This window comes from Antechinus flavipes, chromosome 1, assembly GCF_016432865.1.
Source record: "Antechinus flavipes isolate AdamAnt ecotype Samford, QLD, Australia chromosome 1, AdamAnt_v2, whole genome shotgun sequence".
Taxonomy (NCBI): domain Eukaryota; kingdom Metazoa; phylum Chordata; class Mammalia; order Dasyuromorphia; family Dasyuridae; genus Antechinus; species Antechinus flavipes.
Window position 1 is genome coordinate 265,117,814 of NC_067398.1, and position 22,820 is coordinate 265,140,633.

The 22,820-nt window shown below is 37.9% G+C and overlaps 1 protein-coding gene across 1 annotated transcript in view; it reads right to left on the bottom strand.

The window, feature by feature from the left end:
* Positions 1-11,071: 11,071 nt before the first annotated feature.
* Positions 11,072-22,820, bottom strand: part of TMC5 (transmembrane channel like 5) — an 84,579-nt gene continuing 72,830 nt past the window's right edge. Inside the window, 5 exon segments of the mRNA XM_052001764.1 lie at positions 11,072-11,389; positions 15,565-15,607; positions 20,186-20,251; positions 21,658-21,726; positions 21,809-21,859. Coding sequence (XP_051857724.1) covers positions 11,295-11,389; positions 15,565-15,607; positions 20,186-20,251; positions 21,658-21,726; positions 21,809-21,859 — 324 coding nt within the window. The 3' untranslated portion in view covers positions 11,072-11,294.

Sequence of the window (22,820 nt, forward strand, 5' to 3'; positions counted from 1 at the left end):
AGGACGATAGTGATACAAGGAGAGTGAGAGGCAGTTGTATTCTCTTACTTCTTTGCCCGTTATCTCCACTTTTAATTTATTTCATTTCTATACAGAGGTATATTTTCTAAACACAGCAAGATGATTATTGTTTAAAGAAAAGCATTCATTTTTTCTCAACATCTGCATCAGTAAGAATGACCTCCAGACATATTTCTGATTCTTTGGATTATGTTTGTCTTTCCTTGGGCCTGTTAACTCTATTTCAAAGAGTGAGATAAAGATAGCAAGAATATTCCTTTAGTCTCTCTAATATGCTGTGATTTGCAGCTATGGCAGGGCTGCAGAACCAACCCATCCCCTTGATGCAGTCACTGCTGACCTTTTTAACAGGCTCTCTGGGCTTCCATCCTTAGCATGGTCCAAAACAAGTCCTCTTTCTGGTTGAGGATGGCTCTTTCCATCACAAGTCTTTTGGAATTGTCCTGAATCACCTTATTGTTGAAAAGAGTCAAGTCCATTATGTTTGAAAAATCACACAATCTTCTTGTTTTGTACAATGTTCTCCGGGTTCTACTCACTTCACTTAGCATCATTTCATAAAAGTCTTTTCAGGCTTTGCTGAAATCAGCCTGCTCATCATTTTTTATAGAACAATATTACATTCATATAACTTATTTAGCCATTCCCCAACTTTTAGGGATCCACTCAACTTCCAGTTTCTTGTGCCTACAAAAAGGGCTTTAGTATAGAAGTTCAGCAGAGGATTGTATAAGAAAAAGCAAGATTTTTGATGGGTTTCCACATCTTTGGCACCAGTCCCTCCCTTCAGATCAATTCTTCCTTGCCTTCACAATTGAGCTTCTTCCAACACCAATCTCACTCGTTCTAATCCAGCACTTTTTCCTATTTTCTATCTATTATAAGGGCATCTTGTACTATAAGGGCAGAATAGTGTAGTGAGTGGTTCAACTGTCATTGATGATGAAAGTAATATATAAAAATATTTGCAGATTGTTTTCATTTTATTTGTTGCCCTTCCACTTTCATCCTTAAATGCCTGCAAAATCTTTGCCACTGTGATAGAAATTAAATTTCTCAATGGATGAAAAGATCCTCTGGCGATTCCTGTTTCTGGAACCCATCTGCTTGCATCAAGCTCCCAGAACATTATTACCAAACCTCTTAGAAGAGATTCAGAACTACTCGCACATTTCATCTAACTATTCCACATAGAAAACAAAAAACTGACTGGATAACAAAGATGTATAATAGATATCTATGTATAATAATATCCAGCACATAGTAAGCACTTAATGTTTACTTTTTACTGACCAGAAATGAACAAATTAGGGCCAGATTAAAAAAAAAGAGGAGGCTAAAGTATTTTCAAGAAATCAAATTTCTTTAGTTATGTCAAACCTTTTTCACCAACAAAGGCCCATCTTTTATACCAACAGTATACCAATGTTACGTGGCTGTGAGGCATAGGACCCAACAATCTTTGGAAAATAGAAAACTAGTATTATATCAAGGACAATAGACAGTGCGCACATTGCAACATATAAGACTAAAGAAGTGGGGTCCACCAAGTGGTGCTTGATTGAAAAAAGTTGAACAGGAGGACTGGGGCAGCTAGGTGATGCAGTGGATAGAGAACCAGTCCTGAAGTCAGAAGGACCTGAGTTCAAATCTGATCTGGGACACTTAACACTTCCTAGCTGTGTAACCCCAATTGCCTCAGCAGCAAAAAAAAAAAAGATAAACAGGCATTTGCAAGAAAGAATACTTCACTGGTTTCCTGATATCAGGAGAAATCACTGCCCTCTAACAGATTAGATGGATCTCCTGTACTTCATGTATGGGAGGACATGGCCAAAAAATCTGAATAAGGTGGAGAAATGTTTGGAGGGAACATCCAAATTGAGGTCAGAATGAGCAATCCTAAGCCTAGGACCATCAATCTGTCCAATTATATTTAAGGCCTAAGCAGACAGAGGTGGGAAAATTGATTTAGCCTTTTCATTGCTGCTGTTAATAAGAATGTTTACTACGAGCCAGGCACTGTGCTAAGCACTTGCAACTTTCTCATTTAATCCTCAAAGTAACCCTAGGGGGTAGGCGTTATTATTATCCCCATTTTATAGGAAACTGAGAAAAAGTTTAAATAATAGCTATTAAATGTCTGAGACAACCCAGTATATTAACTTGAATACCTTCTTGGTTCAAGGCTGAGTCCTCTTGGTGAAATACCTCACTCAACCTAAATCTTCATCTCTGTAGTCTGGATTAGATAACAAGATAATGACCATTTGTCCAATAATCACCAAAAAGCTCTCAAGTGAAGAGTTCCCCAATTTTTTAAAGCTCTAAGTTTTTTGTTTATTTTTTATCATTCTATGCAAATGAGTGACTAGAGAAAAGTTTTGAAGACAATCTTTAAGATCATGATCCTTGACCTTTCACATGCAAATAAATCCACTCAGTTTTATATCTTTTTAAGAAGTATAGACTCATCTGATGTCTCCTGAAGATAGGAAAGTCCAAATGGTCTCATAATATTATTTAATCTCTAATCTAGAACTGATGTTTGAAAGGGTCACATATATGTATTAGAATAACAAGCTTACTGGATATTCTGTAGTTACCAAAAAAACAGGCTTTATTTTCTTGTTACTCAGATACCAGAAACAAATAACTTAATAGACAAATAACTTAAACTCAACTCCCTTGGCAACTAAGATTAAAAGTTACACCTGTTATAATGAAGTCCTGACTGGTATGTCGAACAGAGAGAAGCTAAGCTAAAAGATCTGAGGCAAGCAGAGAGAAGACACTGAGATCAGTTTAGCTCCATAGTCCCACCCTCTGGGAAGGTCATCCAGTCAGAAATCCAAGTTATATCAAATTCCGGAGTCCCATCTATATATATATATATAAACCGAGGCAGAGTAACTGAATGGGACAATTAGGAAAACTGGGTCAGGACATTAAAATAGAATACTGTTGTGCCACAGTTCTCTTTTAATGTCCTGACCCAGTTTTCCTAATTGTCCCATTCAGTTACTCTGCCTCGGTTTATAACCATTCCCTCTTAATGTTTGATGGGATAAAGGTCTTTATCCATTTTAGACATCATTAGAATATCAGGAGCCTCTCCAGTACCTCCCTTCATTATGCCTGCCTCCATTATGTCATCCTCATCCTAGGTTCCTTCACCATTAGGTCATCTCCATCCAGGTACCTCCCCTATTATGTCATTGTTCTTGTTACACCATAAAAGAATCTGGTATCTGACATTCATGCCTGGATTCTTTGAGATGATAGTCTCTTTCAGCCCTGGGACCAACCATGGTTCCATTTAGTAAATCTCTCCCATTTAATAAATTATTAAATACTCTCTAATCTCTATCTTGCTCAGTTTCTCCAGCATTACAATATCAAGTTATTAATTGGGAGAGCAAAGTGACTTGATTCATAAAGTAATCACAGACATTTTATCACAGGACAAAGATTTGCCATTTATTACATGAAAGAGCTCATAGTCTTAACCAAATATGCTAAGGCAAAATCATATAAGATTAAGAAATGTGCACCTGTTGAGGTTCAAAAGGAGACCTCAAGAGGATGGGGTCACAGATTGGCATTGCAAGGTGTCTCAAAAGAATTCGCAAGCTTGAACCCACCTCCAAATCAAGGGGCAAAGTTTATTCTAATGGTAACACCAATTGAAGCAGGCAAAATTCCAAAAGGATTTAGCAAGATAAATTTATAGGAAAAAGATAGATTTGGTGTTTCCTGTCACTGATATGCTAATTTTATGGCTTAAAGATAGAATTGAGCAGTGGTCTTAGAGGTGGAGTTGAAGAATGGTTTGGTATGTACCTCATTATTATCTCAGAAACTTTGTTTTTACTGACCTACAGGTTGCTGCCTGATAGTCAGCATTGTTTGTGGAAGGAGGCACCTCCTAGGCTCAGTGGCTTTAGGGATATTGCCACATTTCCTCTAGAAGCTGGTACGTAGAACTTTTAAAGCCTCAGAGGAGAGGAGTATGAGCCAGGTGGGGGAGGAATAGGAGTAATTAGGAAGGAGTTAGGGAGAAGTCAGGTGGGGTTCACATAACTTACTAGGCCACAGACATGTGTTAAGAAATACTAATCCAATTTCTTTGACAAAGAGACCTGAGTTTCAATTGATAAATGACGGACAGAAGCAGCTACACCCAAAGAAAGAACACTGGGAAACGAACGTGAACTATCTGCATTTTTGTTTTTCTTCCCGAAAAGAATTTATACCTTCTGAGTCCAATTCTCCCTATGCAACAAGAGAACTGTTCGGTTCTGCAAACATATATTGTATCTAGGATATACTGCAACATATCCAACATATATAGGACTGCTTGCCATCTAGGGGAGGGGGTGGAGGGAGGGAGGGGGAAAATCGGAACAGAAACGAGTGCAAGGGATAATGTTGTAAAAAAAATTACCCTGGCATGGATTCTGTCAATATAAAGTAATTATTAAATAAAAATTAAAAAAAAAATACTAATCAAGACACTCAGAAGTAGATTTATTTCTATGTAACAATGGAAACATGATGGATGGATTAAAATTACTGATTAAAGTTAGGAGTTCCAATCACCTATGAGCAAGAAAGCTTAAGAAAATCATTTGTGTTTGTTTTGTTCGTTTTGAAACTTTTAAAAATCCTTCTCTTTGTCTTATCCATAGTTCTGTTAAGTCAATGGTTTTATTGAAATCAAAGATTGGGATATCAACTTATTAGGAAAGATTACTGTACATTCATAATGACCACATCTGCAAATGGGATTTAAATAAGAATTACAACAGATTTCAGATTTGAGAATGACAAAGCCTGAGAAAGTCCAAATTTTTTTACCTTTATCCTCAAATACCCTTCTATATATAGAACTGTGATTTATCTGAAACTTTTGGTTTTAGTAAGTTTGCTTGGGGGCACAACTAATGTACATTAGGGACAGAACTTGAACCCAGGCCACAATCTGGTTACTTCTTAGTAATGAATCCTTAATTGTTGAAATTAGCTTTTATTGTTCTGGGTTTGGAGGGAAAGGACGGCAATAAAAAGGACAAGTCAATACAACTCCATTTTAGCTTTCATGGTTCTGACTTTCATAGACTGGACAACAAAAGGTCCCAGGCTAAGCCCCCACTGCTCATTGTCTGGATCTGGATTTACTCAAGAGTGAATGCAAATAACATTCTGTTTTGGCCAGAAACCCTGAGGGTCCTCCCCTCTCAGATTTGTTTATTTATAAATTTCTGGTTTGCGGGATTTTTTGAGTAGGCAAAAGAAGTCTTTTTTTTTTTTGCATCATCAGTCAAACTGAGACTTGTTGAAGACCTTAGTTTACAAAAGCCATCGGGGCCATCTCTAGTCATCCTGATTTTTATCTGGAGGGAAAAGTGAGGCAAGCGACCTTGCACAGCTCTCCCTCATTTAAATCCAATTCACTTTTGTGTCATGGCATCACCTCCCTGTGTAATGTTGGAGAAACTGAGGCAAGATAGAGATTAGAGAGTCATAATATTTATTTATTGGAGAGCTTAATTAAATGACTGGATTGGACTCTCATGGCCAAGTATCCAGTATCGAATGTGAGATTCCTGAGATTCTTTATAGGATTTTAGTGATAAAGAAGAACAATGACAAAAGAGGGGGGTGGGGAGAGTATGGACAGAGTAAACACTAGTCATTCTGATAAGTTGGGAAGGTCTGGAGTCATGATGTCTAAAATGGATGGTCTTTTTCCTTATCTGGATTAAACATTTAGTTTATAATCTTAGCGTGGCCAGCCCTAAATCATATCAGTCCTAATTGGGGGGGAGGGAGGTGGAGAGGGTGATTTGCAAACAGGGAGACTGAGGCAGAACAATTAAGGGAAATTGAGGTAGAACAATCAAAGGAAACTGTGGCATGACACCTGATGTTATGGTCCTCTGAGAAAGAAGGATAAACAACAACAAAGCTCCTATGTGCAGGGGATTGTACACAAGACATTTATGATAAAAAAACTACAAAAGTATTTTCTGGTCTTATTCCCAATCCTCATTTTCCACCAGGCTATAGTCCTCTGAATTTCTCCACATGCCCTAGAAATTTCTTCATTACGAAAGTTCACTTCTTAGTCCTGAAACTGATATTTCACAAGTATCTGTATTTTATGATGAGGATTGAGAGGGCAGTTCCTGGTTTGTAAAGTGCATGTGATGAAATGACAATGGTATTTGTTGTTGTTTTTTGCCAAAACTTTTATTCGTGAGCAAAAATCATGGACAAAATCCGAAGATGATTTTTCTTTTTTTTTTTTTTTTTTTGCTGAGACAATTGGGGTTAAGTGACTTGTTCAAGGTCACACAGCTAGGCAGTGTGATGATTTTTCAAAGTATTTTTGAGGGAGACAACTTTTAATAGAGATTCAGAGAGAGAAGGGGGAAAAGGAGGGGTCCAGGGAGTGAAAAAAAGTTTAATGACGGCTGAAGACTTTTTAAAGATGCTAACAAGACAGTCTGGTGTGGTGTTTTTCTTCTTTAAAATATAAGAATGGTTCTCTCTGGGAGCAGGTTTCTTGGGGAGGTTTTCTGGAGGCAGCTTTAGTTTCAGTTAAAAGTAATAATCACCCAAATGCAGCCAGGTGCTAAAAGTTCTGATCTTTTATTGTCTCTAATATAGCCCAGCTAGTTTTCTTAGAGGCCTATCTCTCTGCTTGGTTCCAAGAGCTCTTGCAGCTTTGTCCTTTGCTTCTGCCTCTGCTTTCTTCAACCTCCAGCCAGCAAACCTGATGAAATGAATCTCTCTTGCCTCGGAGAGAGGGCTTGTGGGCTTCCTCCCAGAGTGCTCCTCTCCCACCCCTGGGAATATTCCAAAGTAACTCTTTCCCTGAAACTAAGAGCCTCTTTAGATATGAGCTCCCAAAGGTTGACTCCTCCTTCTGGAGGCAGGGATTAAGGGAGGTGTGAATTCCTATATCTCATAGTAACCTGTGAAATCTTCCATACTTGTGAACTCCAATGAGTACTTAAATACATTAGTGAGCTAGAGGATTTGCTAAATCCCATGCTAAATTAGCACTTTGTAAGGATTCCAACAATCTGGGAAAACTGTGTTCCTATTTTATTGTCTTTCACATGTGAGCAAGACTGAGAGAACTAACTTCCTTTTTGGATGTGATTATGGTTGATAAGAGTCCACAACTTTGGTGGGCTGGCCAAACTGTTCAGTGTCAATGTATACTTGCCAAAGTGTACCTTTCAGGAGGTCCTGATGAATATACCCATGGTCTTGATGAGGTGTAGCTCTTAGGGAGAATGTAGCTATTTCTGAGAAACCCTAAGGCTTTCCCGCCTTGGGGAGTGCCACAAAACCATGCTGGCTATCAGAGAACAATCTATTTGTCAGTAAGCCATAGAATTCAATGATGGCAGCTGTTCCACCTGTATTCAATATTCTTTAAGAAGCCACAGAATTAAATAATGGGTGCAACCCCACCTGTAACATTCCTCAATTGTACCTCTAAACCATAAAATTACCTTCTTGTTTCTATTTCTTTGTTAAATTTCTTTGGAATGTAGCCTGCTTCAGTTGGAGTTACAATTATAATAAACTTTGCCCTTTGGCTTGGAGATGGGCCAAGTCTGAAAATTATTTTGAGACATCTCAGAACACCAATATGGAACTCCAACCTTTTGGGGGGTCTCCTTTGAACCCCAACAACCTGGATAGAAAAGTAAACATTAAGCCAGGGCTACTTCTTGATGAAGTGTTTACTCATCTCTTTATTTGGGGCATTAGTGAAATGTCAAGGGATGAAGGGGCAACAAAAGTAGCTGGGGGACTTTTCATGCAGTTGAGTCCTTTACTACATGCAGAACTTGGTCACCATAATAATGAAAAACAAGAGTGGAAGAATCCTATTTCAAAGTTTCTACAACTATGAGCATAGGTAATTAAATGGGGGGGGGGGAAGGTGTCACAAAATATTTAGCAACAGTAAAAGATATCTGTTGGAATCTTTACAAATTGTTAAGTCATTAGAGTTGATAGAGACAATAATTATCTAATTTAGCATGGTTCAGTATCATTGATCTGATCTTACAAGGAGATGTTTTGGGACAGAACCTGAAACAAGGTACTAAGTAGAACTAATTGATACAATGCTTCTGTTCACACCTTTACTTATTGGAGTTCACATGTTTGGGAGATTTCAGGGTTTAGTATGACATATCCAAATTCACACTTCCCTTGAAGCTCTTAGGGCCAGAGAGCATGCTGGGAGATATCCCACAATCCCACTCTCTCATATATAAGAAACAGACAGAGGCTCTCGGAGAGTTCAGCTGAATTACATGGAGAAGGGAGCATCAGTTCAGTTGAGGAGAAGCCCTCTCTCAGAGCCGCAACCAGATTCATCTTTATCTCACACTACTGTGGTAGCTGAGCTCCTGCACTTCCCCCATTGAGACCAAGCTGGTCTCCAGAAAGCCAGCCGAGCCCCAAGTGAAGGAGACAAGAGATCCATTCCATCTTTGTGCTGGCCAGAGGCAGAAGAAAGCAGAGGCAAAGGACAAGCTGCAAGAGCTCTTAGAACCAAGGAGAGAGAGAGGCCTCTAAAAAAAATTAACCTGGCTATTTTGGAAGGAGAAAATAAACATTTGCATTTTATCACCTGGCTGCGTTTTGAGGTGATTATTACTTTCAGCTGAAACTAAGGCTGCCTCCAGAAAACCTCCCTGAAAAACCTTCTCCTAGAGAGAACCTTTATGTTATTTTAAAAAAAGAAAATCACCACAGATATCAAATAGTCTGCCAAGATTACAAGCATATCTTCATTAGTATGCATATTTGCTCTCATTTTCAATAAATGGTAAAATTATATGTTTACCAAAGAATTATTTTAAAATAAAATATTATAAAATGATTTATAATCAGTAAATGTTTGATTTCTATACCTATATACCCAGAGTTGTGGGAAATTTTCTTGGGCAAAAAGAGGTCACGAATAGAAGAAGTTTAAGAAACCCTGTTTCTTATGATTAAGTAAATTTACAATCTGTGGAGCCTAACATAAAAGAACTTATAATCACCACCCTTGTGGAATCATATAAAACTGATTAATACTGATTGGAATAAAATGCAGGTCCGATTAATCATCTATCACACTGACACATAGTAGGTTCCAAATAAGTGGTAGTTATGATGATGATGATAGATTTAGCTTTCTTTTTACCAAAAAAAAAAAAAAGATTTTACAATCTTTGCTGTTTTTATATTGCCATATATGTATGTGTTGTTCCACTTGTTTTTCCAAACCTGTTTTCCTCTTCTTCCTCACTATTTGAATCCTTCTCTGGTAATAAAAATAATAGCCTTATACCATAAACCACCTTTTTGAAATGAATGCCACTTGAACAATTGTATATAATCAATATAGATAACATTTTCTGTAAATCTGAGCCATCTTTCCAATTTGCTGACCTTTGTAATATCCTTGAATTGTTTGGACTTCATCTTAATTAAATGGGCATGGAGAAGGTATTGCATTTCTTTCTGAGCACCTTGGAAAGAAATAATTTTCCCTCTGAGGGAAGGGTGAGTCCACTTCCAAGTGAGACTGGTGTGTCTTCTGTAGAGCTTCTTCAGATTCCTTCCTACTTTTCCAGAAGCTGATGTCTTCTCCCACAAGCTTCCTTGTATCTGTTACATATTGTCTATAGATACGCTGTGTTCTTTCCTCTTTTAGAATATAAATTCCATGAAGACCCAGACTTTTTTCTGTAGTCTCCCCAGTGGCTAGGCCACAGGAGATTTGATTGTATGTTTGTGTGTGTGTGTTAGGAGTGGGAATAGGGGCAGAGAATTAATTTCCCAAAAGGAAGAAGAGTTGGTTCTTCTAAGGACCAATAACTGACAGCTGGAGTTCTGACAAAGACATCTGATTGAGAACTGACTGCACCAGAGCTATTATTCAGTACATTGGCCAGTAAATTGTCTGGGGCTGACAAGACATCACTCAAGCCTCTGACTGTTCTCCCAAACTCTCCTCTTCCTAGATTTCCCAAGTTTCTTTAGGGACTTTTGTTTGTTATATAGTACAACTCATCCAATGAAACCTTGAGATAGCTAACCCATCCCACCTGCAGCCCAGTCATTCTCTCTGCCTTAGTACTGATGAGGCTCTGGATGTTTGGGTGCAGTTGGCAGAGAGAAAGTGGAACATTGATGGAATTGTTCCCTGGAGCAGGCAGGGAACATCTGCTCTCTCAGAGATCAATTTAGCTTCACAGTCCCACCCCCTGTGGAGGTTGTCCCAGTCAGAAATCCAGGTTATGGCAAAGGCCTGAGGCCCACTTTCTGTGGAGGTTATGGGCAGTCCAGCTATGGCCTGTCAGAAAGCCCAGTCTTGTTCGAGGTTAAATTTCCCCTAAAAATTCGTTCATGGCTTTGCTGAACCTCTTGGATCAGTCCACTGTGGCATTCTGCTTTGGGGAGTCTCTCTGATTCCCCCCACCATGCCTTATGGCGTCTCCTCATTATAACTAGCTCTTTTAGGGTGCTAAATCCCTTTTTAGGATTCAGCCTGCCACCTAAGGGCATGCCCCAACCTCTTGGGATATTTCCTTTCTCTTGGCTAATTATGGCTTCCACTAGGGAACTTGCCCTTTCCATCATTAATTATTAAGATTCCTTTCTTGCTAACTATATGCTTTCCTCCCTTTATTTCATATTTACCATTCCTGATATTCTAAATAAACTTACCTTTTACCAAAGATGAATTCTTTACATAAACAAACTCCAACATTTGGTGCTTTTTCTAAAGCACATCATTCAGTGTTACATCAGCCACATCAGTACCCTATTTAATCCTGTTCCCAGTCCTTCTTCTGGGCTACCCCAGCATTAGCTATGTAGTACCTTGAGTTTCAACTCACTTGCCCCAATTAAAAATTTCCATTTTGTTATATTGACTTTTTTTCATTTAAATTCAGGTTGACAGTTTCCAGATAATAATTTTCAAGTTTCTTTTTTTATCATTTCTCGCTCCAAAGTGTAAGTTTAAACATGACAATAACCTTTATTAGACAACTAAAACATGCTTTGGCTCAATTCAAAGTGGACAGAGTCAAAAGAAATTGCATAGAACTTTCCAATACTTTGGTATTTGCAATCCTGACAGTCCCAATTTTCCAAAATGTATACTTCCAGTAAATGTTTAATATCCTTCTTCTGGTGGGAAGCTGAAGGTGTGAATTGTAAACATTTTTATACTTCCCTCATCTCTCCATTTCTGACTGTCGTCTAGCCATCATGGCAAGTCTTAGGGCTTCAGAAGGATCTTCATCTGTTATTGCAGTGTGTTCTCTTGAATCTGGGTTTAACAAAAATATCATTACTTTTTTTTTTCTTTTTCAAAGTTTTACTACTACCTTGTGCTTTTGTACCACACTTGTTTTTCCAAAATTGTCTCCCTCTTCTTCCTCACTATTTGAATCTTTCCCTGATAATAAAGAAAAACACTTAAGGAAAGCCAACAAATGCTAGGACATGTCTGACATGGTGATGGGATTCCATTTCTAGTGGTTGTTGCCAGAAATGATCCATTGCTAGAGTGAGTGGAAATATGCTGTCTTTCATTATCCAGGACCAAATTTGTTCATTCCAATTGATTAAAGTTCAACTGTTTTTTAGTGCTATTGTTTATGCTTCTGTAATCATCTTAGTGTTTTCTTTTTTCACTCAGCATCACCTTATATTAATCTTTCTGTTTCTCCAAATTGTTCATTTTTATTTCTTGTGGTAAAATAAACTCCATTACATTTATAAGCATAATTTGTTCAGCCAATTCCCAAATGATGAAATTTTTTTTCCCCTATCTCAAAAAGTGCTTTTATCAACATTTGTTTGTATGCACATGACAGGAATATAATAATCACTTTTCTGTCAAAAGGCCATGCTGACCATAAGAAAGCCCCTCCTTTTGAACAATCCTAAGAATGTCATTGTAACTGATAATAAAAGTACCAGAAGAGGTAATGTGCAGTAAAAATATGAAATAGATTTGGGAGAATATGATTGGATGGAGTGTTTTAGCAAGCCTTGGTCTAGCTCACAAGTTGGTCCAGAGTTCTTAACAATTGCACTCCTACTCCTGAGGTACTTATTCTCAGTTAGGCTCCACACTAGGGATCTATAGATTTGTAAAGAGAAGCCAATGGCCTTGCCCCTTTAAAATTTTTGGTGACTTAGATCAGTAAGGGTAAAATACCCTAGAATGAGGTTTGTTTTCTTGCTCAGGATTGCTGAATGCTTCATAACCAGGCCTCCTCCCCATATGAACCCTCTCTTTTTTTCATCCTGAAACTGTTTTTTTTTTGGTTGTACATCCATGTGATATGACTTATTCCTTTCCCCTGTCAGGAAGAAGTTATTATCAGATAATTCTATTATAGATAACTCCCATGCTATCTGGGAAGGAATTCTTTAGCAACCTCCATTGTCCATCCCCTAACCTCAAACTTTTGAGATAATTGATTAGCATACTTTAGTTGGGCTCCTTATCCATCTAAATTCCTGAAGCCTTTACTTCGCTGGTCTCACTGAGGAAAACCCCCAACGGTAAATTTTCCCTATAAAACATCTGCTTATGATGAAAATCTTTGCTAAGTTCTCCTCAGGACTAAGCCCACTCTCTTTCTCTTCCTCATAGTGTTTTTCTTCTGTTGAGGTTGGGAAAAGAGACCCCAAAACTTTGGGGATATATACTGGTGCGTCACAAGGTGTCTCAAAAGAATTTACAGGTTTGAACCCATCTCCTTAGCCAAGGAGCAAAGTTTTATTGTAGTTGTAATGTTACTACAAAGTGGGCTGATTCTAAGAGAATTCAGTAAAGAAACAGAAGCAAGGAGACATATTTATCCAGCTTTCTGTGATTGACATACTAATTCTATGGCTCAGGAGTGATCTCTGGAATTTGGTAATCACTTAAAAGATTATCACTATTGTCTCCGGAGTTGTGGGATTATCCTGAGATCAGAAGCTATCTGACAGTCAGCAATGAATTGAGGAGTGGTCTATTCAGAATCAGACAGATGTTCTTAGATTCAGAATCTGGGAAGTCTAAAGCCAGAAGATTTAGGATTATTGACTTATTGTTAGAACAGAAGCCCCCCCCCCTAAAATTAGGGGACCACAAAATTATATTGCATCACTTCTAATGGCATCATTCTCCTTACTCTAGCTAACTAGTCAGTCTAACCTGTCAGACAATGGCTTCCTCCCACCTCTTGTAGTATATCCTTTCTCCTGGATAATTGTGAGTTCCCTTGGGGGGATCTTGTTTTTTTCCTTTTTTAACTATATATTTTCCCAACATATTTCATATTTACCATTCCTGGTATCCTTTGTATTCTTTTATTTTGTCTGTAACCCTCTCCCTTAAACAAATTTACTCTTTGCCAAAAAGAATGGCCATCGTGAATTTGTCACATTTATTTTGAATCAGGTATTGCTCTCCCACCACATCACGGCGTTCTTCAGCCTCCATGGTCTTAATGATGTAAGGCTGAAGCTTTTAAACACCTTATTCAGCCCTCCATTGTCTCAATGACATGAAACTGAAACTTTTAATCAGCTCATTCAGCCTCCATTGTCTCAATGACATGAGGCTGAAACTCTTACTCAGCTCATTCAGCCTCTATTGTCTCAAAGATTTGAGGCTGAAACTCAATCTGATCATCCTCTTTGAGACTGTCTTGATTAGCATATCTGTAAACAATTCTGGGATCTGGTTAGCTACTCTTGGCTCTTCCTTGATCCCCCCCCCCCAGACCTCTTTCCAATTCCTCCCAGGTTCCTCCCTTTACTCTCTATATCTTGCCTCTGCTGCCCAGAGAATTTAAAAGTCCTGTCCCCCTAAAGCAAGTTGCTCATTGTGATTCTGGCCTGCTTAGTCATTTTTATTTGAGCCTGTGTGCTATTGACATAATAAAATAGTAAATCTCCTTTACCTGTGATAGATATCTCTGAAATAATTTCTTTATGCCATGAACCACATCTCTATTCTAATTTTTATAATTTTTTTTTACAATTATGGTCTTCCAAATCCATTTCTTATTTTTATTTCATATTACATTTTTGATACCTTCACTCAGATACCCATGATCACATGTTGGCAACCTTTATTATCTCAATTAAAGATGCCCTTTTCTTCCACTTATGAATTTGATATATTTCAGGACTACTAGATATATGGGGACCATTTCCCGTGGTCCAGATCTGTATCTTGCCACTTGACCCAAAAAGAGAGGCTGGTGACTCTGTACAGCCTTCTCCCACTTAAATCCAATTCACTTTCATGATATGGCATCTTCTCTCTGACTCATGGTCCTCTTTAAGAATGAAGGACAAACAACAACAACCAGTTGTATATATTGGTTTTTTGGTTGTTGTTGAGGTGACCCCACATAACAGATAGAGAGCTAGTTTTGAAGTCAGGAATATCTAGTTTCCAGTATTAACTGAAAGAAATTTACTTCTAGAATTGCCAGTTACCTTGAATTCATAAAACTTCTCTTTCTGTTGATTATTATTATTTTTATTATTACAAATATTACAAAAAGTACTTAGTACTTTATAGGTTAGGCAGCCTTTGTTTCATAATGTTGTGAGATAGGTAGTAATAGGAATTCCCTCTCTTTCTCTCCCTCCCCTTCCATTTTATAAGATGAAGTAACAGACTCAGAGAAGTAAATAGAGTAACTTGCTTAAGGTCACACAGCAAGTAAGTTAGATCAAAACTTTTTAAACTGTGGATTGTAATCCCTACAGGGTTTTGTAACTGAATTTGGGGATCATGAAATTTTGATTTATTACCAGTAGATAATTGATTTGTATACCAATTTAATATACCTATATACCTAGGATTGTGTAAAAATTTCTCAGGAAAAAAGGATTTGCAAGTGGAAAAAATTTCAGAAACCCTGCTTAGACAACTCTCTAATACTATAAATTGCAGAGAAGGTAGTGACCTCCATTAGTAGAAAAAATTTCTTTATTTGCTACTTCCTTATGATAAAGATATTTTCTTCTCAGTGCTAACCCACCTTTGTCAAATTCCTAATCAGGAGCTATTTGCCTTTGTGGATTTAATCCACTGATGAAGGTATTTTGGGTTTTCTTGGCAGAGAAAATGGAGAGATTTGCCATTTCCTTCTCTAGCTCATTTTTACAAATGAGGAAATTAGGCAGAGTTTAGTGACTTGCCAAGAGTCACACAGCTAGTAAATATCTGAGGCTGGATTTGGATTCATGAAGATGACTCTTCCTGACTCCAGGCCTGGGACTCTACCCACTGTGCCATCTTATTTCGCTAAGGGACTTCAGAAATCATCTAGTCTAACCCTCTCCTTGGGAAACTGAAACCTAGCAAGGCCATGTGACTTTCCCTTGTGCAAGTGACCTTCGAGTCATATCCAATGTATAACTTGACCTTGGAAGTATCTATTAGTCCCTTGTTTGTGACAGACTGATAATTCAGTTACTCACCATGGTTGAAGTAATTTTCTTCCATAAACACAGAATTCTGATTCTGAAAAGTGAATAAAAAACAAGATGTCACAAGATTATCAGATTTGGGGCCCCACTGCCCAAACCCTCACCCTCCACCCCTCCAAAATCAGGAAAAACACAGTAAGAAGAAAATATTATCACAAATGTCTTAATTCATTAGTTCCTATTACACTGAAAAGAAAATTCAGCAGCCTTAAAAGTAATAGCTCATATGTATATAATAGCTTTTAGTTAGTATAAACGATACTATAGAAACTATATATAATTATTTAGTATAAATATTACTTTTACCATTTTTCAGATATCTGACAGAGCCCTAGTGGGGCTAAATGAACCTCAAATTACAATCTGACACTGAGAAAATCTAATTGACAGCAATCAAATTAAAGGCAAGGTCTAGAAAGATGGTAGTGTGGGAAGGAAAAAATTGATGTTACAATTAATGCTCCAACACTGAGCTGTAAAAATTACTATTTCAAAAGCCTTTGAGTTCAAAATCCCAAGCTGACTTCATTAGGGCCAAGAGGGAGAGGGTGATGGTAATAATGGTTTGACCTAATTGACACATAACTGCCTCTTATCTTTTCCTCTTGGTACCTTGGAGCTTTAGCCAATCTAACTTGCTTATTCTGTGAGTTGGGGTTGGTTGATAGTTGGTGGGGATAGCTGGCCAAAGGAGTTCTTTCCCAGAATGACACCTGTAAAGTTGGTTTGGGAGGAAAGGGCTATCCTTAGGGTTCTTGTTCTTTTTTGCCTATTGGTAGCAGCTGGTCAGAAGCTGTTGCCAGTGATGATAGGAAAACTGAGCCCTTTCTCCACAATGATTTCAACCCTCAAAGATGGCTGTGGAGTCTGGGCTGAAAACAAATCTAATGGCCAATGAGAAATTGCTAATCTCAAAGCTCTTAGGTTCTGAGGGGAGATGGTGGTCAAGGCAGTAGTATTCCACTTCCACATTGAGCCCCACAGTTTCAATATATGGAGGGTTGGTATAACAAATTAAATAGGAATTTGAGAGAGTTTTGCAAGTCACAGACAAAACTTGAAAGTCAGCAGATGACAAAGAAAACAGAAACTTAGAAATGTATAAGATATCCATATTGAATAATATCAACATATTTTATCTTTTAATCCCATAATAATTCAGATTTCTTCTCTGGTAAGAATAGAGGGCCAAAATAATTTTACATGGATTTTCAAATTTGCTGTGGGAGTGGGAGTGAGGAGGATGGGGCTCAGGGAAGTCTGATTGGAATTTGGAAGAAAGGAGCCCTAAAACTCTAAAACTCCTTGAAGGACAAATTCTCCTTGAATCCTGCCTCTGTAAAGACTCCACCGAAGACAAACAGCTTCATTCTGTTATCTAAGTGGGGCTAGTGAGGCTGGAATTGGAGATTCTAACCTCATTGAATTGGAGAAACACCCATTCAATTAGAATATTTTCTATTCAATTCCAGTTTAAGCTGAAACCCAGCTTGTAGATAAAAAGAACCAACTTGGAACTCACTCCTTGCAGAGGACCTAATATATGGCATATTAGCTGGAATATTCTCTTTCTCACCTATTTCCCTAATGAGACTTTATACCGCTCTGTAGGGATTTCTCTACTAGAAACTTTATTCCCTGTCAGGACCTAATCACTAAGAAATTCAGCCTTTCTATTCATGCATAGCAAAGGATGACTTCCCAATGCCAATAGTAAACTTCTTTTTTTATCAGTTTAGCTTTTCGGGTTCGTAAGTTCCTTTACAAAGGACCTCTGTGCCACCAGAAGGAGTTCCCACAACTCCCTGCTCTGGCTGAATCCTAGGGGAATTAATTAGGGGAGCCAAACCTCTTCATTTGGTTGCCTGAACTCCAAACCTGCCAGTAACCTCATCATTTAACTTCCTGACCACCAGAAACCCTAATCTCATTTTGGTTCCCTCAATCTAATCTCATCAGGTCAGCAGTATTTATTCTTTATCTGGTATATAGCAGTGGTTCTCAAACTTTTGTTTTCAGTATCTTTATCCTATTAAAAATTATTGAGGATCTCTCCAAAGCGTTTTTGTTTATCTGGGTTATATTTATAGACATTTACCATATTGGAAATAAAAACTATTTTTGAATTTGTAGACCCTCTAAAAGGGTTTCAGAGATCCCCAGGATTTTCTAGATCGTACTTTGAAAACCACTGGATATATCTTAATTTGTATAGAGTTGTTTGCAGATTTTCTTCCCTATGTGGGGATCTCCTTCAAGGCAGGGACAATTTTTAGTCTTTCTTTCATGATTTAGCACAGTGTTTGGCATCTAGTTGCTGCTAAAGAGATGTTAATTAACTAGTTGAGTTGGTCTTTTCTACTTAAACTCTAAATTTATAGGAACTATCATCTCTCTTTTGTACTCCTCTTCAGTAAATACAAGTTCTACAACTAGAAATCACTGAGAAGATGTAGAGCAGATAAATATATTGTATTGTAAAGGCAGGAATAACCAACACAAAAATGATGCAATAATTTTAATTTGAATGAATTACTCTAAAGTCCTAATCCATCCCCGATCCCCCTTAAAGAAATTATAGGATTCTTTGAAGGAAATGAACTTTTAATAATTTTTATATTCCTACTGTAACATGGAGGCAAGTATGTTCTTAGCAAGTGGAGGATTATAGTGGCCCTTGGTCTGCCTAATCTGGGGCATCCTGTATGGACTCAAAACAGATATAGCCCCGTTTCTATTGGAATCTTTTCCTTGCCACCTAAGAACAGCCAAATTAGCATATTAGGGCCTGGGACTTTGTATGCCTTAGGTACCTTCTCCACTATTTCCAATTGCCTGTTCTAAAGGTTGGGCAAAGAAAGTAGATGGCCTGGTCCCCATTCTGTCCTCCATATAGTCCTCTTCAATCATGGATAAAACTTTGGTGTCACTTCTTGCCACCCAGGACACCTCCTCTTCCCCTGTCCAGACTGTTTCTGATGGTGAATGTGTGCTTGAATGAATCTGCTACTCTAGGAGCTTCCTAAGATTCATGGGAATTTCCTTTGACATACCCAACCTCTGACTTTGTGTAAAGGGTTCCCCCACCTTCCTGACCTTCTGAACAGAGGCATGTGAAAAATAAATATTTCCCTCTGGTATTTAATAACTAATTATTGATTAAGGAACAAAGGTTTTTCTCCTTTTGTATTTCCTCATCCAGAAATCAATATGTGTGGAAATCTCTTAAAAGATTTACCCAGTTCAAGATCTAACCAAATAGTAAAAGAAATTCTCTTAGGCTAATAGGTTCATTCCTGTTCATTGTTTTAACTCTGACAAGTCTGGAAAGTGTTAATTATTCCCCTTTTTATTACTGTCTTGTTGCTTGGACAGTAGCTGAATATAAGTCATCTTCACACTTCCCAAAATATTCACAAATTCCGAATTCATTGAATCTAAATAAATGAATTTTTACTGTAAATCAGTATTTTTTCCCCTCCTCTCCCCCACCCCCTGCAATACAGGGTAAAATTTCCATCTTTCCAGCCCTGGAATGTCACAAAAATGAACTCACTATCTCCCCAATTACTTTAGCTTCCTTCTCCTCTGCCAGACCCACATACTTAAGTAATTTACTTTTGTCATAAGACCCTGTAACAGATTGATTGTATCCAAACCTGTACCACACTTTTCCTGAATGATGGATCAGAATGATGAGGTCCTGAATAGTGATTTTGACAGAGAGAAACTAAAGAATCGATCCCCGAGGCAGGCAGGGAGAAGACACTGATAGAAATCAGTTTAGTTCCATAGTCCCACCCTCTGGGGAGGTTGACCAGTCAGAAACTCAAGTTATGTCAAATTCCTGAGACCCACCCTCTGTAGAAGTCTTGAGCAGTCTCACCTTGTCATGTCCTGTCAGGAATCCAGTCATGTCCCTGAAGTTAAATTTTCCTTATAAAACCTACTTATGAGCCATCCCATGATTGCTGCCTTCCTTTGGGTCATTCTGCCATGGCACTCTGCCTCGTGGTGTTCTTCCCCTTCTCCCATGCCACGTGGTATCTTTCCCAACCCTACTTCTCCTCCTTACAGCTAACTAACTTTTTTAGGGTGCTGAGTCCCTTTCAGGAGTTAGCCTGTCAGCCAAGGTTGTCATGGGGTGCTCCCTTTCTACTAGCTTTCTACTGGGTAATTGTGAATTCCAGAGGAACTTGTCTTTCATATGCTCTCCCAACTCTATTTCATATTTTCCAATCCTGATGCATATTATATCCCTTCATTTTGTCTGTAATCTCTTCCTTAAATAAATGTACCTTTACCTAAGAGAATAGTCACTGTGAATTCTTCACATGACCAAACCCCAACCTTTGGTGCCAACCCCCACACCATAAATCTCATCAAGAATGAATCAAGAGTGAATATAGCTGGGTTTTCAAGGTGACCCTGCCTTTGAACTCTACTGTCGTTTTAGTTAAGTATTTTACTCTAGGAGAACTGTTGCTTCTTTTTGGTAATACTGTCCAGTCAAATTCCAAATTCCTGTTAGTAATAAAGAAACCCTTCTGTCACCCACCCAAGAAGCAGCTGCCCTGCTGACTTTCTCTGTGACTTTGGGAAACCATCTTACCGTAGCAGAAACGTGGCTTCTGTCTGGAGTGTCTTCTGGCCAATCAACATCTATCCCTGGATCTCTCTGCAGGGAGAAATAAAATCACATTTGAACTGGAGAAACTAACCTGTGACCTTTAGCTTCTGTATTAGAATCCAATACCCAGCACTTAATTTTTTTGTAACAGAGCAAGAGGGTTTACATATAAAACCTTTAAGTGGAAAGGAACCCCAGAGGCTATCCAGTCTAGGATTCCCTTGCCAACATTTTAAAGTAATTATCCAACCTTGGGTTTTAACACAAGTAAGGGGGAATTTATTTGCCCAGTGTGTAGAGCACGGAAAGCAGGAAGATCTGAGTTCAAATCCAACTTCAGACAATAGCTGTTATGACTCTGTAAAAATCACTTAATCTCCATCTGCCTCCATTTCTTGAACTGCAAAATGGAGATTATAATAGCAGGGCCTAATACACAGTATCCTTAAAAACCATTTCTTCCTTCCTTCTTTGCTTCCTTGCTTCCTTTCTTCCTTCCTTCTTTCATTCATTCCTTCCCTTCTTTTCTTCTTTCTTCTTTCCCTTCCTTCCTCCTTCCTTACCCCTATACTCCTTTTTTCTTCCACCCTTCTTTCCTTCATTCCTTCTTTTTTCTTCCTTCCTCTGTTCTCCTCTATCTCCTTCCCTTCCTTCTTTCCTTAGTTCCTCCTTCCCTCCCTTCTTCCTTCCCTTCCTTCTCTCCTTCCTCTTTTCCTCCCTTCTTTTCTTCTCTCCTTTCTTGCTTTCCTAAATCCCAAAGAAATTCATTGTATTTTGGGATAGCTTTGATAAATAGTAAGTTTCTCTCTACAGCATACCAAGATTTTCATTTTTGTAACTTCTACTCATTGCTCTTAGTCCTGTAGCTTCATGTGCAATCATCTTATTATATGTGTGTGTGTGTGTGTGTGTGTGTATACATACACATATGCACAAATGGAAATTGAAATGTTCATTTTATTTGGTATTTGTTAACTTCAGAATAAAAATATAATTTAAAAAAGAGCTAACCTCTTGGACATGAATACTTAATTTTTTAGAATATAATGCTGGAAAACAGCATTCTCTTTGAGCTTGTGGGCTTTTCCCAAGCCCTGCAGAAATTTATGAGCTCTCTTTAGATACACTGATCTCTTATAAAAATAATAATTATGAATAATACTAACATTTATGTAGCACTTACTATGTACAGGTCTTGTGCTAAGCACTTTAGAATCATTGTTTCATTTGATCTTCACAAACAAACCTTTCAAGGTTAGGTGTTTGTTATTATTATCCCCATTTTACAAATGAGGAAACCAAGGCAAACAGAGACTTGTTCAGGATCACACAGCTACTAAGTATCTGAGGTCAGATCTGAACTCAGGGCTTCCTGATTCCTAGATAGTCATTCTATCTATTATACTGCCTAGTGTCCTCCAGCCCCTCTTTTAAGAAGTGAGAGGTAGGCTTACCCTAAGAGAAATTCTGCTTCTGTTTGTCAGATCTGCTGATGACCTATCCAGGCCTGTCCCAGATTCCCTCTATAGATACAAGAATATTCATGTTAGATCTCAAATCATATATCCTGGAACCTTGCTCTGGGAGTTGGAACAAATATCTTACCCTGAGAGAATTTACGCTTCTTCTTGACACATCCATGCTGTTCCTAGACTCCTGCAAAGAGTCGAAAAATCATGTCAAAACTCATCACCAAATTAAAATTATTTTTTAACCTCATTCTGACTTATTTCATGGAAATAATGCTAACCATGATTTTAAGTCCTTGATTTTTAAAAAGTCATTTTACTCATATATTTTTTTTAATATCATCATATTCTTTCTTCTCTTTCATCCAGGGAGTCATCCTTCAAAGAAAGAATAAAGAAAGAGAGGAATGAAAAAGTAGTTCAGCTAAATAAAGCAACACATCAACCCAGTTTGACACTCTAGGCAACATTCTATAGCCATAGTCCCCTGCCTTTACAAAGAAATGAAGAAGATATGGACATATCTTCTAATGATAATAATAGACATGTTAAGATATAAAAAGGCAAAAAAGAGACAAATTAGATTTGAGGATGAAATAAGATTTGCTTGAAAATTCTAAAGAATCTGCAAAAAAAAAAAAAAAAAAAAAACTAGACAGTTGACTCAGTACTATCATCATAGTAAAAAATCCCCACAAAAATCAATAGCATTTCTATATAGCAAATAAAATCCAAGAGGAAATAATAGAAAGGAAAGTCCCATTCCAAATAACTACAATATGCTTAAAATATATGAAAGTTAATTTTTATTCATTGTTTTTTATCTCTTGTCAGCTGTGACTTTCCTGACCCAGACAGGGAAGGAATATAATTCGGAGATGCCTTCCTGTCCCAGCCACATTGTGGGATCATTTCATTCTTTTACAGAATATGCTATGGTGGAAGGCATACAAAGTACTCAGTATTGGTTTTAACCACATCCTCATACTGTTACTGATAGTTGTAAGAGAAAGGCAGGAGTTCGGAATGTTCTGCCATAAGTCGGACACAAATAGTCCCTATGAACATTTGGGGTGGCTTTTCTAACTTTGTGCATTTTGTGTTTTTCCTGAGCTACTTCAATTCTGCTTTGCTCATAGAGCACAGCA